The sequence below is a fragment of the Vitis vinifera genome, chromosome 2 (genome assembly GCF_030704535.1).
Source record: "Vitis vinifera cultivar Pinot Noir 40024 chromosome 2, ASM3070453v1".
NCBI classification, from domain to species: domain Eukaryota; kingdom Viridiplantae; phylum Streptophyta; class Magnoliopsida; order Vitales; family Vitaceae; genus Vitis; species Vitis vinifera.
Window position 1 is genome coordinate 16913488 of NC_081806.1, and position 19080 is coordinate 16932567.

Below are 19080 nucleotides of genomic sequence, written 5' to 3' on the forward strand. Positions count from 1 at the left end.
CTTTTATGAGCCCCTTTTTTTAGTCCTCATGGGTGGTCCATTGTTAGTCTTTTGGTCACTATCTTTAGAATTTCTTTGGAGATATATTGGGGGATTTTTTAGGGATCTTCGCTGTGATTTTTTAGTGACATCTGATTTTAGTTGAGGATTTTTTGTTTGATTATTTTTTTTTTTGTATATTTAGATTTGATATTGTTTTTCTATATTTTAGTTTTAGGATTAGAGGGGTTTGAGATTTTATTTTTATTATTATTTTTATTTTTTTTTGGTTGCGTGAGGGCTACTTGGATATTTGATGCATGAGATTTGTTGCTTTGGATCTTTGGTTACATATGAGTGGTGCTCTAATTTGTGATTTTATGAGTTTTGATTTTGAAAACATGAAAATTCAGTTTTGTCTACTATATGATTTTTGTCTTTGAATTTTTAATCGCATGTGGTTTGCTTCTTTTTCCTTTTCTTCCTCTTAATTTTGTGTGGCATGGAGATTAACCATTGGACTTTTTATATTTCATTTTTTTAGATAATAGTGGATCATTGATATATGTATTTACCTTCTCTTTTTTCTTGTGAGGTCATAAGAAGTGAAGTTGGCAAGGACTAGACAGCAAACTTAAGTCCTCCTTGCTTGGAATTGCTGCTTCATGGGTGACTGACAAAAGGATCATTATTGTTTCTCATGTTGGATCAAAAGGAGAGTCAAACTTGGGAATCATTATCACCATACATTTGCAGAAAGACTTCGGCTAAGAAAATCACGTGCCAATGGAGATTTCTCCATTAGCACATCACATGCCATCTATAAGGCAGATCACGTGGAGAGCATTGAAGGAGAGGGAAAAAGCTTGAGTTTCTGATCATAACAGCCATGTTATCTTGATTGGCATTAGTTTACGAAGGGAGAGCGCAACACCAGTAGATCAGAAGACCATCACTACACATTCATTTTGGGTCATTCATTATGCATTTTTTGGTGAAGGAGATATCACCGACTTTGATGGAGAAGTGCTCCGTCATATGACTGTCATGTAGTCTAAGAGGGTCATCTTGGTGCATGTGGGCAGCATGATCACCATATGCAATTTGGATGAAAGTGGAGCCCGCCGCTGGAAGACTCAGAAGGGATATTATCACCGACTTTGAAGAGGGGAGGTTTTTAAAAAAAACGGGATTCTGTTAGAGAAGGGAAAAGAAAGAAACAAAGAGAGGAGGCCGATCTTGAGAGAAGTTTTCGTATAGGCTTGAGGGGACTGCATCATAGATTCAGCTGGAGGAGATCATTGCTATCGACCATCATGGCCAGTTCCGAGTGGAGGAGACTCACACAACAACAGTCTCCAGTAGAATCAAGATTTCTGTCTGGCATCACTATTCTTTTCGGGTTTTCTGCGCACATCACAAGAGATTTTTCTGCAATTCCAGATTCTTCATCTCACCTTGTCTGCAACTGGAAGCCATCATACACCTCCATTGGCAAACTTAAATTGGACATCGACATCACTTCTAAATAAGGATCACTGTTATGGGCATCATCTTCTCCACTGTCGATTGCAATTGAAAACAAGGAGCAACACCTTCATTATCCTCCCGATTAACATCTTCATTATCCTCCCGATTACCACCAGTTCACGTCTCCATGGAGGAGTTGCAGCAGGTTAACTTACCATCACCATACCCGATCATCGCCAGATTTTGGAATTCATCATTTTGCAAGACGGGCACGCTTCAGACGGATGCAGCCATGAATTTCAACAGGAGGATTAGAAGATGGTAGCCATGAATCTCGGTGAGAGATTTTGAGGATCGCAACCATGAATTTCAGTGGATGATTGGAAGATGTTTTGGGATTTTCTAATGGAGATTATAGCTTTGAATTTCGGTGAATGGGAAGAGAATCTGAGAATAGCAGACATGAATATTGTAATATCGAAGATCGGAACACGTTCAGCTAGATTGAGGTACTGATCATGAATCATTTTCTTCTTTTGTTGTTGCATCTCGGTGGGGGAATTGAGAAGTGACAGCAGCTAGTGGAGATCGCATTAGTGGTAGCAGCATATGGCAGCAGCATGTGGATAAAATTCAAGTGGAAAAAGTGTTAGTTCCTAGCTGAAAATTAATGGAATTGGATGGTTGAATTGTAACCACATAATAGACTTTCATGGTTGCATTTCGGTGGAGATCAATGGTTGCATATACAGGGATTGTTTATGGCTGCAAATTTCTTTAATTTAAGTAGAAATATGGCTGAATTTTAGTAGATTTGGTGGCTGCATATAGGGTGATGGAATGGTTGAAATTCAAGTGAAGTTTTGTGGGTATTTTCATGGCTGAATTGTGCTGAAACTCAAGTGAAAAAACAAATTGAAGGTGGTTGTATATATATATGGTGGTCATGTAGCTGAGAAAATGCATCTAAATTGAGAGATTTTCATGGGCAGAATTATGGCTGATTAGTGCGCATTTTAATTGACAGATTTATCGAGCATAATGTGAACTACATGTTGGTGTGTGTTTGGGTGGAGAAATTCATCGAAGTAAACAAGTTTATGGAGCATAATATGGAGCTGAATGTGTGGTTAAAATTCAAAGGAAATGTGGCTGAACTCGGTGGCTTTTTGAAGGATGAGAGCTGGAATTTCAATGAAAATACCTTTTTAGCTTTGGAGGAAGGTTGAGGTAAGTTTATTGAATTTTAATCTTAGTTGAGGTAATTTTTCTTTTCAATCTGTTTACTTGATTCCATTGAAATAAATAAAATGCCCACTAACCCCACAACAATTTAAGGAAACCATTCTTCAAATAAATAAAATACAAGGAATCCTATTCTCATGCCTCTTTTATGAATGGAATTCTTCAAATTTGAGGAATAAAATTTCATTTTATAAATGGATTACCTAATTTACCCACCATGTATTTCTAATATATAATAATAATAATTTTTTAAATATAACAATACATTATTTATATTAGAGTCATTTGTTATGTAATTAATACTTTTTTATTAATAAAAAATATAAATTTAATTGAATTTCAATTTAATAATTCCTTTCCTTTCCATTTGGATTGGCTTTTCTGAAAAAGTCAGTAAACGTGTCACATAAGTTTGCAACGACAGCAGAAGTGAAGAGAGCTCCACTACCACAGTAAACAATAAAAAGACAGACCATGATGACATTATTTTATTTGGCCAAGGGTCTCATTCACCGCCATTTCTGCTCCTCTGCTACTCTGCCCCTCCATGCATGCTCTCTTTTTCAGACCTTTTGCTTTCTCCAAGATCCTTGCTCATAAGTTTCAACTCCACTGTTCATTTCTGCCTCTCACAGCTACTCAGTAATGTTGAATCACAACCACGCCCGCACACAACTGAGAAGATCCTCCAGATTCTCATCCTCTTCTTCACCCACCAACGCCCAAAATGCTGGTGTTGCAGCGTCTCCGTCAGCCGCCTCATCTCCGGTTCGTGCATTGTTTGCTTCTTTCTCTTTTTGGGCTTTGTTTGGTTTATGAGAAAGCAGTAGAAAGCGAGGGGAAATGAAATCTTCAATTTTATGTTTTATGTTGTTTTATTTTTCTTCTTTATAGATATTTTTTTTTGTCTGTTTTACTATAAATTTTTTTCAAGATGGATGTTTGGTTGCGTTTCCATCAGCAGCCTCATTTCCGCTTCGTGCATTGCTTGTTTGTTTTGTGTTGTTTTTTGTCTTGGTTTGTTTGCCCTTTCTTTGGTGGCTGAGAAAGAAGTAGGAAATGAGGGAGACATGCAAATTTGAATGTTTGTGTTCCAAAATGCATGTATACGTTTTCTTTTTTGGTCCTTTGTTTGGTTACAGAGAAAAAAAATCGGAAAATGAGAGAAAATAAAGTCTTTCGTTTTTATAGACTGTTTTTTTTAATTGCATATTTGATAGCATCTCCATCATTACTTCCATCTCTAATTTGTCACATTGCTTGTTTGCGCTTTGTTTGCTTCCAGAGAAAACTGTAGTGAATGAGAGGAAAAAGTCGTGAACTATATGTTTTATTTTGTTTCTTTTAGAAATTTTCTTTCTTAGTATAATATTTCTTTTCTTCAATATGCATTTTTGGTAGTATCCGCACGAGTAATCTTCTCCAATTTGTCATAGCAGAGAAAGCAGTAGAAAACAAGAGAAAATGGCATTTTGAATTTTATGACTTATGTTGCTTTCCAAAAGCCTAATTGGCATTTTTTTTAACATCTAATTTTCTCAAAGTGCATATTTGATAGCATCTCTGCAGCTTTGTCGCTGGTTTGTGAATTGCTTGTTTGTTTTTAAGCTTTCCCTTTGTCTGGTTGCTAAGAAAGCAGTTGAAAATGATAGAAAATAAAAATTTCAATCACATTTTTTTTTTCAATTTAAATTTAAATTTTTTTGGAAAAACTCTCCACCACATCTTTTCAGCACCCACAGGAAGAATTTCATTAAAACCTGAGAAAATGTATGGGATTGGTGTATTGTTTGTTTGTTCTTCTTTGTCCCCTGTTTTGTTGCTGAAAAAGCAGTATAAAATAGGAGAAAATAAAATTTGAATTTTATTTTTTGTCTTTTTATTTTTATTCTATTTTCAATTTTTTTTTTATATACATTTTTCTTGCGTCAAAATGTGGTTTGTGCGTTTTTGTTTGTTTCTTGTTTGTCCTTCGTCTTATTGCAGACAAAGCAGTAGAAAACAAGGGAAGATAAAATCTTGAGTCTTTGGAGGATGCCTTCCTCCATCATTTTCCATGAAGGATTTCTATTTAATGGTGGTGGGCGGCTATTGACATTAAGTACAGATATGTAGATGTCACTGATGTGAAAGATTTTAGAGTTGGGAGTAACTCCTATACAGAATGGCAGTGGTGATATTGTTGTGATTCACAAGGGGCAATTTCTGCTATTTTGGTGACGATGCAGTTCATGATTTGGAATGATAGTGTGTTTGAATTTTTGGGTATGGAGGATGCTGGTTCTCCCTTTCTTGCTGCACTAAGGGTTGCAAGGATGACTTTCTTAGGGTGTTCTATGTGGGGGTTTTTTGGGATGATTCATGGTGCATTGTTGGTGGCTTTAATATATTCAGTTTTCTCAAGGCCCTCTTTAGCTACCAAAGGAATTTTGAAATTGATTAAGGAGTTCAATTTTTTGGAGATTCCGTTGGCCTGTGGTGTGTTTATATGGTGTGTTGGGCAGAGTGGATAGTCTGTCTTGTTTTGGGACATTTTCTGCTCTATGGGGGTCAAGAAAAGCATGTCTCAATTGTGTGTCAAAGTATCCTTCTGAAACATTTATCAGATCATGCTTTTATTTTTCTTGATCGTGTTGGGTTGAGAAGGGATAAATCTTCATTAGATTTGGTTGCATGTGACCAAAGGAAGATGGGCTTAGGAATTTGGTTAAAAAGTTTTTTTTTTTCTTCGGGGGTGGGGTTGGGCACTATGAGTTGGGGTGATAAAGATCATTGTACCTTCCTATTGGTTGGAAAAATAACTATGATATTTGATTAAAAAATAGTACACATATATAATGGTTTCTAAGAGGCAAACACCCAATATAGAGCTGTCCTAATCACTAATTTACAGCTATCATAGTTGACTATTATAGTTATCCTAATTCGTACATTGATTGATTAATTCTACGAGCTAATATTAACAACTAATTTTTACCATATATAGGTCCTTTAGAGCTGATCAGACCCTAAGATCCGGGTATTTTGTTGATTTCCTACTGATAAAACAAAGGCTATGAATAATTAAGGAAAATACCCAAAAAGGGGGGGAGGGCGTGAATTGGGTTTTTTAAAATCTTTTTCCACACAATAATATATGCACAAAATAAATAAAGGAAAGAGATAAAGTTAGAGAATTCAAACTCGGGTTTATAGTGGTTCGACACTCCCTTGCCTACGTCCACTCTCCTCAATCTCCTAACCGAGTGAGGGTTCCACTAACTTGAAACTTCAATCAAGCTTTCAATCTTCTTACACTTGGATTCCGGCTCTAATGGGCTTTTGCACAATCTCTTCAAGATTTGAACCACTTGAAGGCTTTCACACTCAGTTTACACAAAGATGAAACTCTCAACCTAGCTTAAGGATGGCTCAAGTACAAGAGAAAGCTAGGATGATTTACAAGAGTGCACTAAGAATATGCAAGTAATGATTTAATGCACTAAGAAAGAAATGAGAGTTTTTTTATCAAGAACAGGTAGGTAGGTTTTGAATGCAATTGTTCTCTTGTCAATAAATGAAGAGGAGCTCTCAATTTATAGGTTTCTAAGCTCGGGAGACAAAAACAGCAGAAAGTAGCCTTGATCGGACGAGCAAAGGGTCGACCAGATCACTAGCCGTTGGAGCATTTAATGCATGATAGGTTACCGTTGCCTCAACCGGTAAAGGAATCACCTCGACTGGGAAGAGAAGGCTACTGGGAGAGAGAGAAGGTTTTTAACCTTCCTCGACCGGTCCTCGACCGGACGACCTCAACCGGTCCTCGACCGGACGACCTCAACCGGTTGGCCATAGCCTCGATCGGTTGACCCTTTTTGGCCCCGAAAAACTTATTTTTTGATTCCTTTCTTTTCTAACACTTAGGCAAGGTCTTTAGGTGAGTTAATATGCCAATTTTGAATCAATTTGCCTAAGGTATATTTGATAAAACTCGGGTTTTAAAGAAAATCAAGTTTTAAATAATAAACCGAGTTTTCTAAGATGCATGAAAAGGTATGAACATCCTAAGTGCACTCATGCTATCATCTTACATTCATTTCCTATGATCACAAGTCTTCCAAATGATCTCGATCCCGTATTCGTTTAGTCCTTGATGAATTTTTGAGATTATGCCTGAGATTCTTAACAATTTAAGACAATTAATTACTTAACCATAGTTTGTTATCATCAAAACCTGATTAGGAGAACCCTTGGACTAACAATCTCCCCCTTTTTTATGATGACAAACCTTGGTTGTCTAGGAGACAGAGAAATCTCCCCCTCAAACCAACCATGGGATAATCAACACAAAATTTAGGAAATTTAAAGCGAGAAGACAATGTAAATCAATAAGAGTGTCATATCATATATAAGCAAGAGCAAGAGTACATGAAAGCATAAGTATGATATGCATGAAAATGAAAAAGTCTCCTAAGGTCCCTATCCTAACATATCTCCCCCTTTGGCAACATAAAAAAGAAACGAAGGGGGATCCCAAACAAACTCAAGGCTGAGGAGGTGGTGGTGGAAACACAGAACGTAGGTAAGCCATCGTCTCCTCGTGCTGACTTTCCTGGCGGCTCTCAAGACGCTCAATCCTCTGTACGAGATGCTCAAACTGAGAGGTGAAGCCGGCTTGATACTGATCGATGCGATCCTCCATGGAAGAAAAGCGTGTATCATGGACTACAACTAACTCCTCCATACGAGTCCCAAGAGAGCTGATCTGTGCCGACAAATCCATCCAAGGTAGATGATTAGGAGCATGAGGAGCCTGAGATGGTAGCTCGGTAAATGATGGCTGAGATGAAGGGCCTGCTGTGAAGGACGACTCAGTCATCATAGGCTCGGAGAAGGTAGCCTCAACATGAATGCCCTCTAACTGATGTGGAGGCGGAATGTCAAGTTTGGGCCCTCTCTGCTCAAAGTCCCTTTGAGGATCCAACCCATCCTCCATCTCTCTGATCTCGGCCTTCTCCTCTACTCCGGGGTGTATCTGATCATGTCCTCTGGCCTGTCGCTCGGCTTTCCTAACCCAGGAGCCATCGGGAGCCTTCTCGAACTTCATGCGCCCCAGAGACTGCTCATCATACATGTCATAGGTGGTGGGGGCCTCAAAATCTGTCTCTCTACTCAAGTCGACCCCGACATCCTTGAAAGCACGGGTAAGGAAGCGGCCGTGAGGGAGTACTCGTGTCGAGCTCTCAACATAGGAGATCATATGCATCATCATAAGGTAGCCAACATGAATCCGTCTCCCGGTGAGGATCGAGTCAACAATGAAAGCCTCGAGGTAGGAGACCTCGTCTCAATGTCCTCCACGTGGCAAGAGAATCGAACAAATCATATGTTGAAGGACTCGGCTAGTCACTGTCAAGCTGTGAGCCGATGGTTTGCCCATCCCCTGAGGATCGGCAAGTCCACACAACCTCTGAACAGCCTCTCTAGGCTCAAATCCTGGCACAGTGGGCCACACCTTGGCCTCATAAACACGGAGTCCAACCGAAGGAATGTCGAGAATGCGGCAGATGCTCTCGGGACTCAAACGGATCTCAACGCCTCTCACAGTGGATAATAAGGGTCCTCCAAGCCTGTAGGTCGCCCGAGAATAGAAAGCCCGCACCAGAGTCGGGAAGACCGGCTCAGAGATCATCACTACAGGCAGCCATCCCATCCGTCCGAACAACCCCTCAAAGCCAAAGTGCTGAAGTTGGGAGAAATTGACACTTCTCCTTGGGACGACTTTCCTCTGAGCAAATTTTTGCTTGTAGCGCTGATAGTCCTCATTCGAACTGAAGAGTGCGGTGTCGTACCTCGCCTTTTGGCGAGCCTCAGTCTGCTCAGGCTGCTGAGATGGCTCAGTAGGGCGCTTGCCTTGAGCCCTGGAAGTACCCGTCTCCTTTCGAGGAGCCATCCAAAATCCAAAAAAAATGGAGATAAGCTCGGAGAACTGAAGCGAGCAGGCAAAGAGAGAAGACCAACCCGAATAAGCCCTAGGGGCGCGGGAAAGGAACAAAACCAGAAGATGGCGCGCAATCAGAGAGGAACCCGTCCAGATCTGAAGTCCAAATTCGTCCAAAGATGAAACCCTAGCCTCAAAATCGTGTCAAAAAAACACTCCAAAACCTGAAATCGGTCCAAGGAATAACCCAAACTGGTCTTTGAAGGCGGGAAGATGAAGAGTCTTCAAGGAATGGTGGAGAACAGTGGAAAAAACTGACGCGTAGGGGCCTTTTAAATTCCCAGCCCCGACGAACTGGTCGACCGGTTCCCCAACCGGTCGACCGCCTGGTCAACGGTCAACGGCCATGGTCAACAGTCAGATTTTCCAAATTTTCTTGCATTTTCTTGTCTCGTGATCCTCCCCCTACCTTTTTCAGTTGAAATCCCCAATTTTTTATGTTCAATGCCAAGGGAATTTTGAATTTTGGTAAAAAATTGACCTATTTCCTAAGGAATTGCTATATGATGCGTATGAGATGAAATTTATGCAATCATAATGCATTTCCAACAAGAATTCATTATACAAACATTAGATCAAAGAGAAATAACCCCTAGTTGTCTTCTAATATCGGAAAATTGTTCTTCACTTAGAGGTTTTGTAAAAATATCGGCAAGTTGATCTTTTGTGCTTACAAATTCAAGTGTAATGTCACCCTTTGGTGCATGATCTCTCAGAAAATGATGTCTAATTTCTATATGCTTGGTCCTAGAGTGTTGCACGGGATTTTTTGAAATATTTATGGCACTAGTGTTATCACATTTGATAGGAACATGCTCAAAAGACAAGTTAAAATCACTAAGTGTTTGTTTCATCCAAAGGATTTGTGCACAACACAAACCGGCTGCTATGTATTCGACTTCCGCCGTTGACAAAGCTACCGAATTTTGCTTCTTACTATGCCATGAGACAAGTGAGTGTCCTAGGAAATGACAAGTGCCACTAGTGCTCTTTCTTTCAACTCTACAACCAGCAAAATCGGCATTCGAGAAACCAATCAATTCAAAGTTATCACCCTTAAGATACCACAAACCAATATTCATTGTCCCTTTCAAATATCTAAGAATTCTTTTAACGGCACTTAAGTGAGATTCTTTAGGACAAGATTGAAATCTAGCACACAAGCATACACTATACATGATATCAGGTCTACTAGCGGTCAAATAAAGTAAGGATCCTATCATGCCTCTATACATAGTTGAGTCAATAGATTTACCTTTTTCATCCATGTCAAGCTTGATGGATGAGCTCATTGGAGTTTTCATCACCTTGGCTTCTTCCATGTTGAACCTCTTGAGAAGATCCTTTATATACTTTGCTTGATTGATGAAGGTTCCTTCCTTGAGTTGCTTGATTTAAAGTCCAAGGAAGAAATTGAGTTCTCCCATCATGCTCATTTCAAACTCACTATGCATACACTTAGAGAAATCTTCACAAAGAGAGTCATTAGTAGCTCCAAAAATAATATCATCAACATATATTTGAACTAGGAGCATATCCTTTTCTTTGGTTTTTATGAAAAGAGTTGTGTCAATTTTTCTCATTTTAAAACCCTTTTTCAAAAGAAATTTACTTAGTCTTTCATACCAAGCTCTAGGTGCTTGTTTCAAACCATAAAGTGCCTTTTTAAGTTTAAAAACATAGTTTGGAAAGTTAAAGCTTTGAAAACCGGGTGGTTGTTCAACATATACTTCCTCATTTATGAATCCATTTAGAAAAGCACTTTTCACATCCATTTGATATAGAATAAAGTCTTTGAAGCATGCAAAAGCAAGCAACATTCTAATTGCTTCCAATCTAGCTACGGGGGCAAAAGTCTCTTCATAGTCTATTCCTTCTTCTTGATTATACCCTTGGGCCAATCTTGCCTTATTTCTTACTATGATGCCATTTTCATCCATTTTGTTTCTAAAGACCCATTTGGTTCCAATAACACTTTGATTTGAAAGTCTTGGTACTAGTTCCTATACTTCACTTCTTTCAAATTGATTTAATTCTTCTTGCATAGCAATCATCCAATTTTCATCAACTATAACATCTTTTATGTTTTTAGGTTCAATTTGAGAGATGAATGCAAGATTATTACAAATATTTCTAAGGGATGATTTAGTTCTTACCCCACTTGATGGATTACCAATGATTTGATCTTGTGGATGGTTGATAACAAACTTCCAATCTTTTGGAAGGTCTTGGCTTGATTCACCTTGCACTTATTGAGGAGGAGGTAGTGCCAAAGGTGATTCTTCTTTCTTGGGATCCTCTCCACTTTCTTCTTGTTGTCTTTTGTCTTCAATTTGCAATTTTCCCATGGAGGTCTCCAATCCTAAATCATTATCAAAACTTTCTCTTTCTTGAAGAGAATTGTTAGATTCATAAAAAATGACATGGATGGACTCTTCTACAACCATGGTTCTTTTGTTGAAAACTCTAAAAGCTTTACTTGAAGTTGAGTAGCTAAGAAAAATTCCAACATCGGATTTTGCATCAAATTTTCCAAGATTATCTTTGGTGTTTAATATAAAACATTTACACCCAAAGACTTTGAAATAGATAATGTTGGGTTTCTTGTTTTTCCAAAGCTCATAGGGAGTTTTCTTAAGAATGGGCCTCAACAATATTCTATTTAAAACATAGCAAGAAGTGTTTACCGCTTCGGCCCAAAAATACTTTGGCAAATTGTTTTCATTTAGCATGGTTCTAGCCATTTCTTGAAGAGTTCTATTTTTCCTTTCAACTACCCCATTTTGTTGAGGAGTTCTAAGAGCCGAAAAATTGTGATTGATACCATGCTTATTGCAATATTCCTCAAAGTCAAAATTCTCAAATTCTCTCCCATGATCACTTCTAATGCAAGTGATTGTAAAGCCTTTTTTATTTTGAACCTTGTTACAAAATTTTGAAAACTCATAAAAAGCTTCACTCTTTTGACTTAAAAACAAGACCCATGTGTATCTAGAGAAATCATCCACAATGACATAAGCATAAGATTTTCCTCTTAGACTAGGTGTCCTAGAAGGACCAAATAAATCCATGTGTAGCAATTCAAGAGGTCTAGATGTTGAAATGAAATTTTTGTTTTTAAAAGTGTTTTTGATTTGCTTTCCCATTTGACAAGCTTCATAAACTTTGTCTTTTTGAAAATTAGTTTTGGGAAGGCCTCTAACGAGTTCATCTTTGTTGAGTTGGGAAATGAGGTCCATGTTAGCATGTCCCAACCTCCTATGCCACAACCAACTTTGATCATGCATGCTTGAAAAACATCTATCATGACCATCATATTTTGAAATATTTATACCATATACATTTTCACATCTATGGCCCATGAAGATGGTTTTATTATTTTGAATATCCTTGATGATACAATGAGATGCTTCAAAAATTACTTTAAAACCTTTGTCACAAAGTTGACTAATGCTCAAAAGATTGTGTTTTAAACCATCTACTAATAAAACACTTTCAATAAGGGAGGATGTACCATTACCTATGTTACCTTGACCAATGATTCTTCCTTTTGCATTGTCTCCAAAGGTGACATATCCTCCTTTTCTCTTTGTAAGGAAGGCAAACTTAGATTCATCCCCGGTCATGTGTCTTGAGCACCCACTATCCAAGAACCACTTATCCTCCTTTGAGCCTTACAAAATAGAATTCAAGTTGGTTTAGGTACCCATGTCTTTTTGGGTCCTTGAGGGTTAGTGACTTTGGATTTTTCAATCCAAACCTTTTTAACCTTAGCATTTTTGAGCACCATTTCTTAAGGGACATGTACTACTAATGTGCCCTCCTCTTCCACAAAAGTTACAAATAGTGGAAGGACATTCACTTGAGGATTCTTTTACAAAATAGTTTTTAAAATACTTTTGGTTCTTTGAAGATTTGAATCCTAGTCCTTGTTTGTCAAAAACACATTTTTGGCTTGCTAAGATCATTTCAAAGGACTTTTGTCCACAAGAGAAAATTGAAAGAGAGGAGGTCAACCATTCATTTTTCTTTTTCAAAATTTCATTTTCATTTCTTAAAATCTCATTCTCTTTTTCAAGATGAGTTTTAGAGATTTCATCAATTGAAAACTTTTCTTTCACTTCCTCAAGTTCTTTTTCAAGTTCTTGAATTCTCTTTTTAAGAGAATTATTTTTCAAACTAAGTTTTTCAAAATCCTCATATAGTTCTTCAAAAATAACATGCATATCTTCATCACTAGAGTTAGAGTTTACCTCATCAAGATCATCTATTGCCATGAAGCACATGTTTGCCACTTCTTTCTCCTTTTCTTCCTTGGATGATTCTTCACTCTCACTCCAAGTGGCCATCATTGCCTTCTTCATTCTTCTCTTGGCTTCAATTTTGTAGAGAGGACAATCATATTTAATGTGTCCCGGCTTTTTGCATTTGAAGCATATCAAATCTCCTTTCTTTTCCCATTTTTCCTTGTCACCATGTGATGAGGATTCCCTTCTTGAGGGATTTCTTCTAGAGGTAAACTTTTTCCCTCTAAACCTTTCACCTCTCATGTACTTGTTGAGCTTTCTTGTGATGAGAGCTAAATCATCATCTTCTTCACTTGGTTTTTCTTCTTCAACATCTTCTTCTTCCTTGGTTGTAGCTTTGAGAGCTATGCTTTTCTTCTTTTTGTCTTCACTCTCTTGTAGTTGCTTTGTCAAACTGATTTCATAAGTCATTAATGACCCTAAGAGTTCTTCCATAGGTAGCTTGGTCAAATCTTTAGCTTCTTGAATAGCGGTGACCTTTGTATGCCACTTTGAGGGGAGAGACCTCAATATCTTTATCACCTTTTCGGATTCATATATGACCTTTCCCAATGCTTCAAGGCCATTGACAATTTCAGTGAACCTGGTGATCATCTCAACAATAGATTCAGTTTCTTTCATTGAAAATAATTCATAGTTATGGACAAGTATATTAATTTTTGACTCTTTCACTTGATTAGTTCCTTCATGAGTTATTTCAAGCAATCTCCAAATTTCCTTAATAGATTTACATTGACATATTCTATTATATTCATTCCTATCCATAGCACATTGCAAAGTAAAAACGACTTTAGCATTTAATTGAAAATTTCTTCTATCAAGCTCATTCCATTCTTGCTTGGGTTTTGGAACCAAAACTCCATCAACTAATTTAGTGGGAAAAGTTGGGCCATCTTCAATGACATCCCATACTTCTAAATCAGTTGATTGTAAGTACCAAGTCATTCTATCTTTCCAATAGGGATAGTCGGTTCCCGTAAAGAATGGAGCTCTATGTTTTGAACAATTTTCAGTTTGAGATGAGCTTGATGGAACAACCATTTTTCTCTTAGACAATTAAGTCTTAAGCAAGAGGTCTAGCTCTGATACCAATTGATAAAACAAAGGTTATGAATAATTAAGGAAAATACCCAAAAGTGGGGGGAGGGGGGGTGAATTGGGTTTTTCAAAATCTTTTTCCACTTATATATGCACAAAATAAATAAAGGAAAGAGATAAAGTTAGAGAATTCAAACTTGGGTTTATAGTGGTTCGGCACTCCCTTGCCTACGTCCACTCTCTTCAATCTCCTAACCGAGTTAGGGTTCCACTAACTTGAAGCTTCAATCAAGCTTTCAATCTTCTTACACTTGGATTCTGGCTCCAATGAGCTTTTACACAATCTCTTCAAGATTTGAACCACTTGAAGGCTTTCACACTCAGTTTACACAAAGATGAAACTCTCAACCTAGCTTAAGGATGACTCAAGTACAAGAGAAAGCTAGGATGATTTACAAGAGTGCACTAAGAATATGCAAGTGATGGTTTAATGCACTAAGAAAGAAATGAGAGCTTTTTTATCAAGAACAGGTAGGTAGGTTTTGAATGCAATTGTTCTCTTGTCAATAAATGAAGTGCAACTCTCAATTTATAGGTTTCTAAGCTCGGGAGACAAAAACAGCAGAAAGTAGCCTCGACCGGACGAGCAAAAGGTCGACCGGATCACTAGCCGTTGGAGCATTTAATGCATGACAGGTTACCGTTGCCTCAACCGGACCTCGACCGGTAAAGGAATCACCTCGACCGGGAAGAGAAGGCTACTGGGAGAGAGAAAAGGTTTTTAACCTTCCTCGATCGGTCCTTAACCGGACGACCTCAACCAGTCGACCGGTTCCTCAATCGGTTGACCGGTTGGCCATAGCCTCGACCGGTTGACCCTTTTTGACCCCGAAAAACCTATTTTTTGATTCTTTTCTTTTCTAACACTTAGGCAAGGTCTTTAGGTGAGTTAATATGCCAATTTTGAATCAATTTGCCTAATGTATATTTGATAAAACTCGGGTTTTAAAGAAAATCAAGTTTTAAAAAATAAACCAAGTTTTCTAAGATGCATGAAAAGGTATGAACATCCTAAGAGCACTCATGCTATCATCTTACATTCATTTCCTATGGTCACAAGTCTTCCAAATGATCTCGATCCCGTATTCGTTTGGTCCTTGATGAATTTTTGAGATTATGCCTAAGATTCTTAACAATTTAAAACAATTAGTTACTTAACCATGGTTTGTTATCAACAAAACCTGATTAGGAGAACCCTTGGGCTAACACCTACATTCCCCCTTAAGTTGGTTCAAAAATATTTTCATTCCTAGCTTGCATGTCACTAAGTTGAAGCTTGGATTAGACACTCCTTTAGTGAATATATCAGCCTACTGCAATTTAGATGAAACAAAAGGAGTGCAAATGAGAGCGTTATTAATCTTTTCTTTGATGAAGTGTCTATCCACTTCAACATGTTTAGTGTGGTCGTGTTGAATTGGGTTATGTGCAATACTTATGGCTGCCTTATTGTCGCAATATAGTGTCATAGGTTCTTCAATGTCTACTCGTAATTCTTTTAGTAGAGTTTTGATCCACATGAGTTCACAAATACCTAGGGCCATAACTTGGTATTCAACCTCAACACTTGATCTAGCAACTACTGGTTGTTTGCTCCTCCAAGCCACCAAATTGTCCCCTACAAAGGTGCAATACCATGAAGTAGATTTCCTGTTGGTTATAAATCCAGCATAATCAACATCACTGCAAGCCTTGCATGTGATCGTTTTTAGAGAATTTCAACCCATGCTTGGAGTAGCCCTTAGATCGTTTTTACAGAATAACAAACCCATGCTTGGAGTAGCCTTCAAATATCTCAATATCCTCATTACAACTTGCAAGTGATCTTCTGAGGGAGCATGCATGAATTGACTCACGACACCAACAACATATGCAATGTTTGGCCTTGTATGAAATAGGTATATCAACTTTCCAACAAGCCTTTAATATCTTCTTTTATCAATTGGTACTCTATCTAAGTTTATCCCTAGCTTATGATTATGATCTATATGTGTATTCAAAGGCTTACACCCTAACATTCCGGTTTGTTCTAGAAGATCAAGAATGTACTTTCCTTGGCTAATTTGCCTTTGAAGTTCTGTATCTCCTCATGATCATCCCCAATGACTCTAGTGTCATTCACATAGATAGTAAGAATAGTCATCTTTTTTCTTGGTGAACATTTGATGAACAATGTGTGGTTTCCTTGGCTTTGTTGATATCCAAACCCCATAGGGACTGAACAAATCTTTCAAACCAACCCCTTGCGAACTGTTTCAAGTCATATAAAGACTTGTTTAACTTACACACCTTCCCATCCTTAAATTGCCCCTCAAATCTAGGAGGTACATGAAGACTTCTTCTTCCAAGTTCCTACGAAGAAAAACATTTTTTACATCAAATTGTTGAAGTGACCAATCGCAATTTGCAAGAAGAGATAGTAGGATTCTGATGGAGTTTATCTTTGTAATAGGTGCAAAGGTTTCTTGGTAGTCAATCTCATAGGTTTGGGTGTGCCCCTTGGCGTCCAGTCTTGCTTTATATCTCTACTTGATGGTAAACACCTATTTATATCCAACTGGATGCTTTCCTTTACGTAGATCAACTATATCCCACGTATCATTCTTGTATACAACCTTCATTTCTTTATCTATTGCCTCCTTCTACTTGGGGTTAACAAGTGCTTCTTGTATATTTTTTGGGACTAGACTTGAACTCAACTTTATAGAAAAGGCCTTATAGTTGTTGTTCATCCTGTGATAAGACAAGAAATTCGACAAAGGATGTTTGTTACAATTCCTAATGCCTTTTCTGATGGCTATAGGAATGTCCAAATTAGTATCATCCACTTAGACAACATTGGGAGGATTTAAAATTATAGAATCAAGAGGATTACGAGACATACCTTCTTCTAGGGTCAATGATTGACTGTGCTTTGGAGGATTTTGACCTTGTTCCAGCCTAGTTTCCTGAGGTCTTCTTGAGTAAACAAACAACTTTGAAGCTTGACACTTTCCTTGATTTCGTAGCTCTCATTTTTTAGGCTCCCCCTGAATTTCATTTCTCTCACCCTCCCAAGTAGGCAATGGCAAAGGTAGGGACCAATCTTGGGACCGATCTTCTGCTCCCAATTTCTCCTCCTGAAGATTAGTCTTTTGATAATAGGGTTGTCCTTAAAGAAGTTAACATCCATTGTAGCAAATTTCTTTCGAGAAGAAGGATGGTAGCATTTATAACCCTTTTGAGTGGGAGAGTAGCCTAAGAAGATACATTTAGTAGCTCTAGGGTCAAGTTTAGATCTGCCTTTACTTGGGATATGAACAAAAACAGTGCATCCAAACACTTTTGGAGAGAGTCCCAAACCATGATATATGGGAAAAATAATTTTTCAAGGTTTCAATAGGTGGTTTTGCAGTCAAGGGCTTTTGAAGGCATACTGTTTATTAAGTAGGCTGCTGTGAGGATAGCATCCCCTCCCAAAAGTCATTGTAACATTTCTTGCAAACATAAGTGCCTGAGCTACTTCGAGGAGATGTCTATTCTTTTGTTCAGCAACCCCATTTTGTTGAGGGATATCCACACATGTAGATTGATGTATAATGCCATTTTGACAGGAGAACATATTTGGAACTCAATTCCATTATCAGATCTAATCACTTGTACTTGGACACCAAGTTGTATTTGCACCATTTTATAGAAGTTTTGCAAGATGGGAATAGTTTCAGATTTCCTCTTTAAGAGATACACCCAATTAGTCCTGCTACAATCATCAATAAAACTAATAAACCTCCTAGCTCCAAAAAGACAAGTTACCTGTGAAGGTCTCCACACATTTGTATGTATAATAGAGAAAGGAACTTCATTTCTCTTATTACTTAAAGGATACGAATCCAATGGTTTTTTGCCAATTCACACACTTCACACTTGAGCTTAGAGTTATCTAGGTTGATACAAAGTTTAGGATAAAATCGTTGCAGGTAAGCAAAAATTGGATATCCTAGTCTCTCATGCATCAATCAATAGCTTTCAAAAAATCCTTCAGCAGTCCCCTTTGTTTGATAAGCCTGAACTTTTCCTCCTTCCTCGGTGTCTAGGTAGTATAGGCCATTTCTCTCCTTAGCACTACCAATCATCTTCCCCTAAGTGAGGTCCTGGAAATCACAATGATTTGGGAAAAAAGTTACTGAACAGTTGCAGGTTTTTGTAAGTTTGCTGATTAGACAAAGGGTTACAAGACATTTTTGGAACGTGCAGTACCAAAGTGAGGGTAATCTTTGGCAAAAGAGACATTTTCTTTACCAATAATTGGATTAAAAGTTCCATCAACAACCTGCACCTTTTGTTTGCTAGAACAGCGTATATATGACAAGAAAAAATTGGGTTCTTTGGTCATATGATCACTAGCTCTTGAATCAATGATCCAGGAGTTAGAATTAGATACACTAGTGGTTGTAAGAGCTTTATGGAGTGTACTTGATTGTGCAAAAGCACAAGAAGTGGAAGTGGGAGTAACCTTTGTCTTTCCTATGATTTTATTCAAAAGATCAAGTTGTTCCTTTGTAAAAGGCAGATTCTCATTTGTTGATACAGTATTAGCAGCAGAGGCGGGGCCTGATACTGTCTCAGCTTGAAAACTCTTGCTAGGCTTGGAAAATTTTCCATTCTTATTCCCTTGTTGTGGCCTTCCATTTAGTTTCCAGCATGTCTTCCTTGTGTGTTTGGGTCTTTTGCAATAATCACACCATCTTGTATCTTTCTCTCCTCCTTTGTTTGTGTTTGAATTGTTCTCCATGGCCACATTGAGAGTAGAATTATCATGATATGGTGTTTTCATAATAGCATCAATTTTGGATTCTTCATTACGCACAAGGGAACACACTTCATTCAATGAAGGAATGGGAAATTTTCCAAGGATTCGACTCCTTACCTGATCTAGCTTCGGATTCAAGCCAACAAGGAATTCAAAGATCCTCTGTCTTTCTAATAAATCAACAAACTTTGCAACATCCTTTGGTGATTCCA

The 19080-nt window shown here is 38.0% G+C and overlaps 1 protein-coding gene across 3 annotated transcripts in view; it reads left to right on the forward strand.

Moving 5' to 3' along the window:
• The first annotated feature begins 976 nt into the window (after positions 1–976).
• Positions 977–19080, forward strand: part of LOC100255190 (DNA (cytosine-5)-methyltransferase CMT2) — a 78677-nt gene continuing 60573 nt past the window's right edge. Inside the window, exons 1-2 of one of the 3 annotated variants that reach the window (XM_010666729.3) lie at positions 977–2679; positions 3330–3462. In XM_010666729.3, the coding sequence (XP_010665031.1) occupies positions 3340–3462 (123 nt within the window). In that variant the 5' untranslated portion in view covers positions 977–2679; positions 3330–3339. Of the gene's footprint in view, positions 2680–3154; positions 3463–19080 lie in introns of those variants that run through there. The other 2 variants (XM_010666739.3, XM_010666733.3) reach the window with 2 other exon arrangements.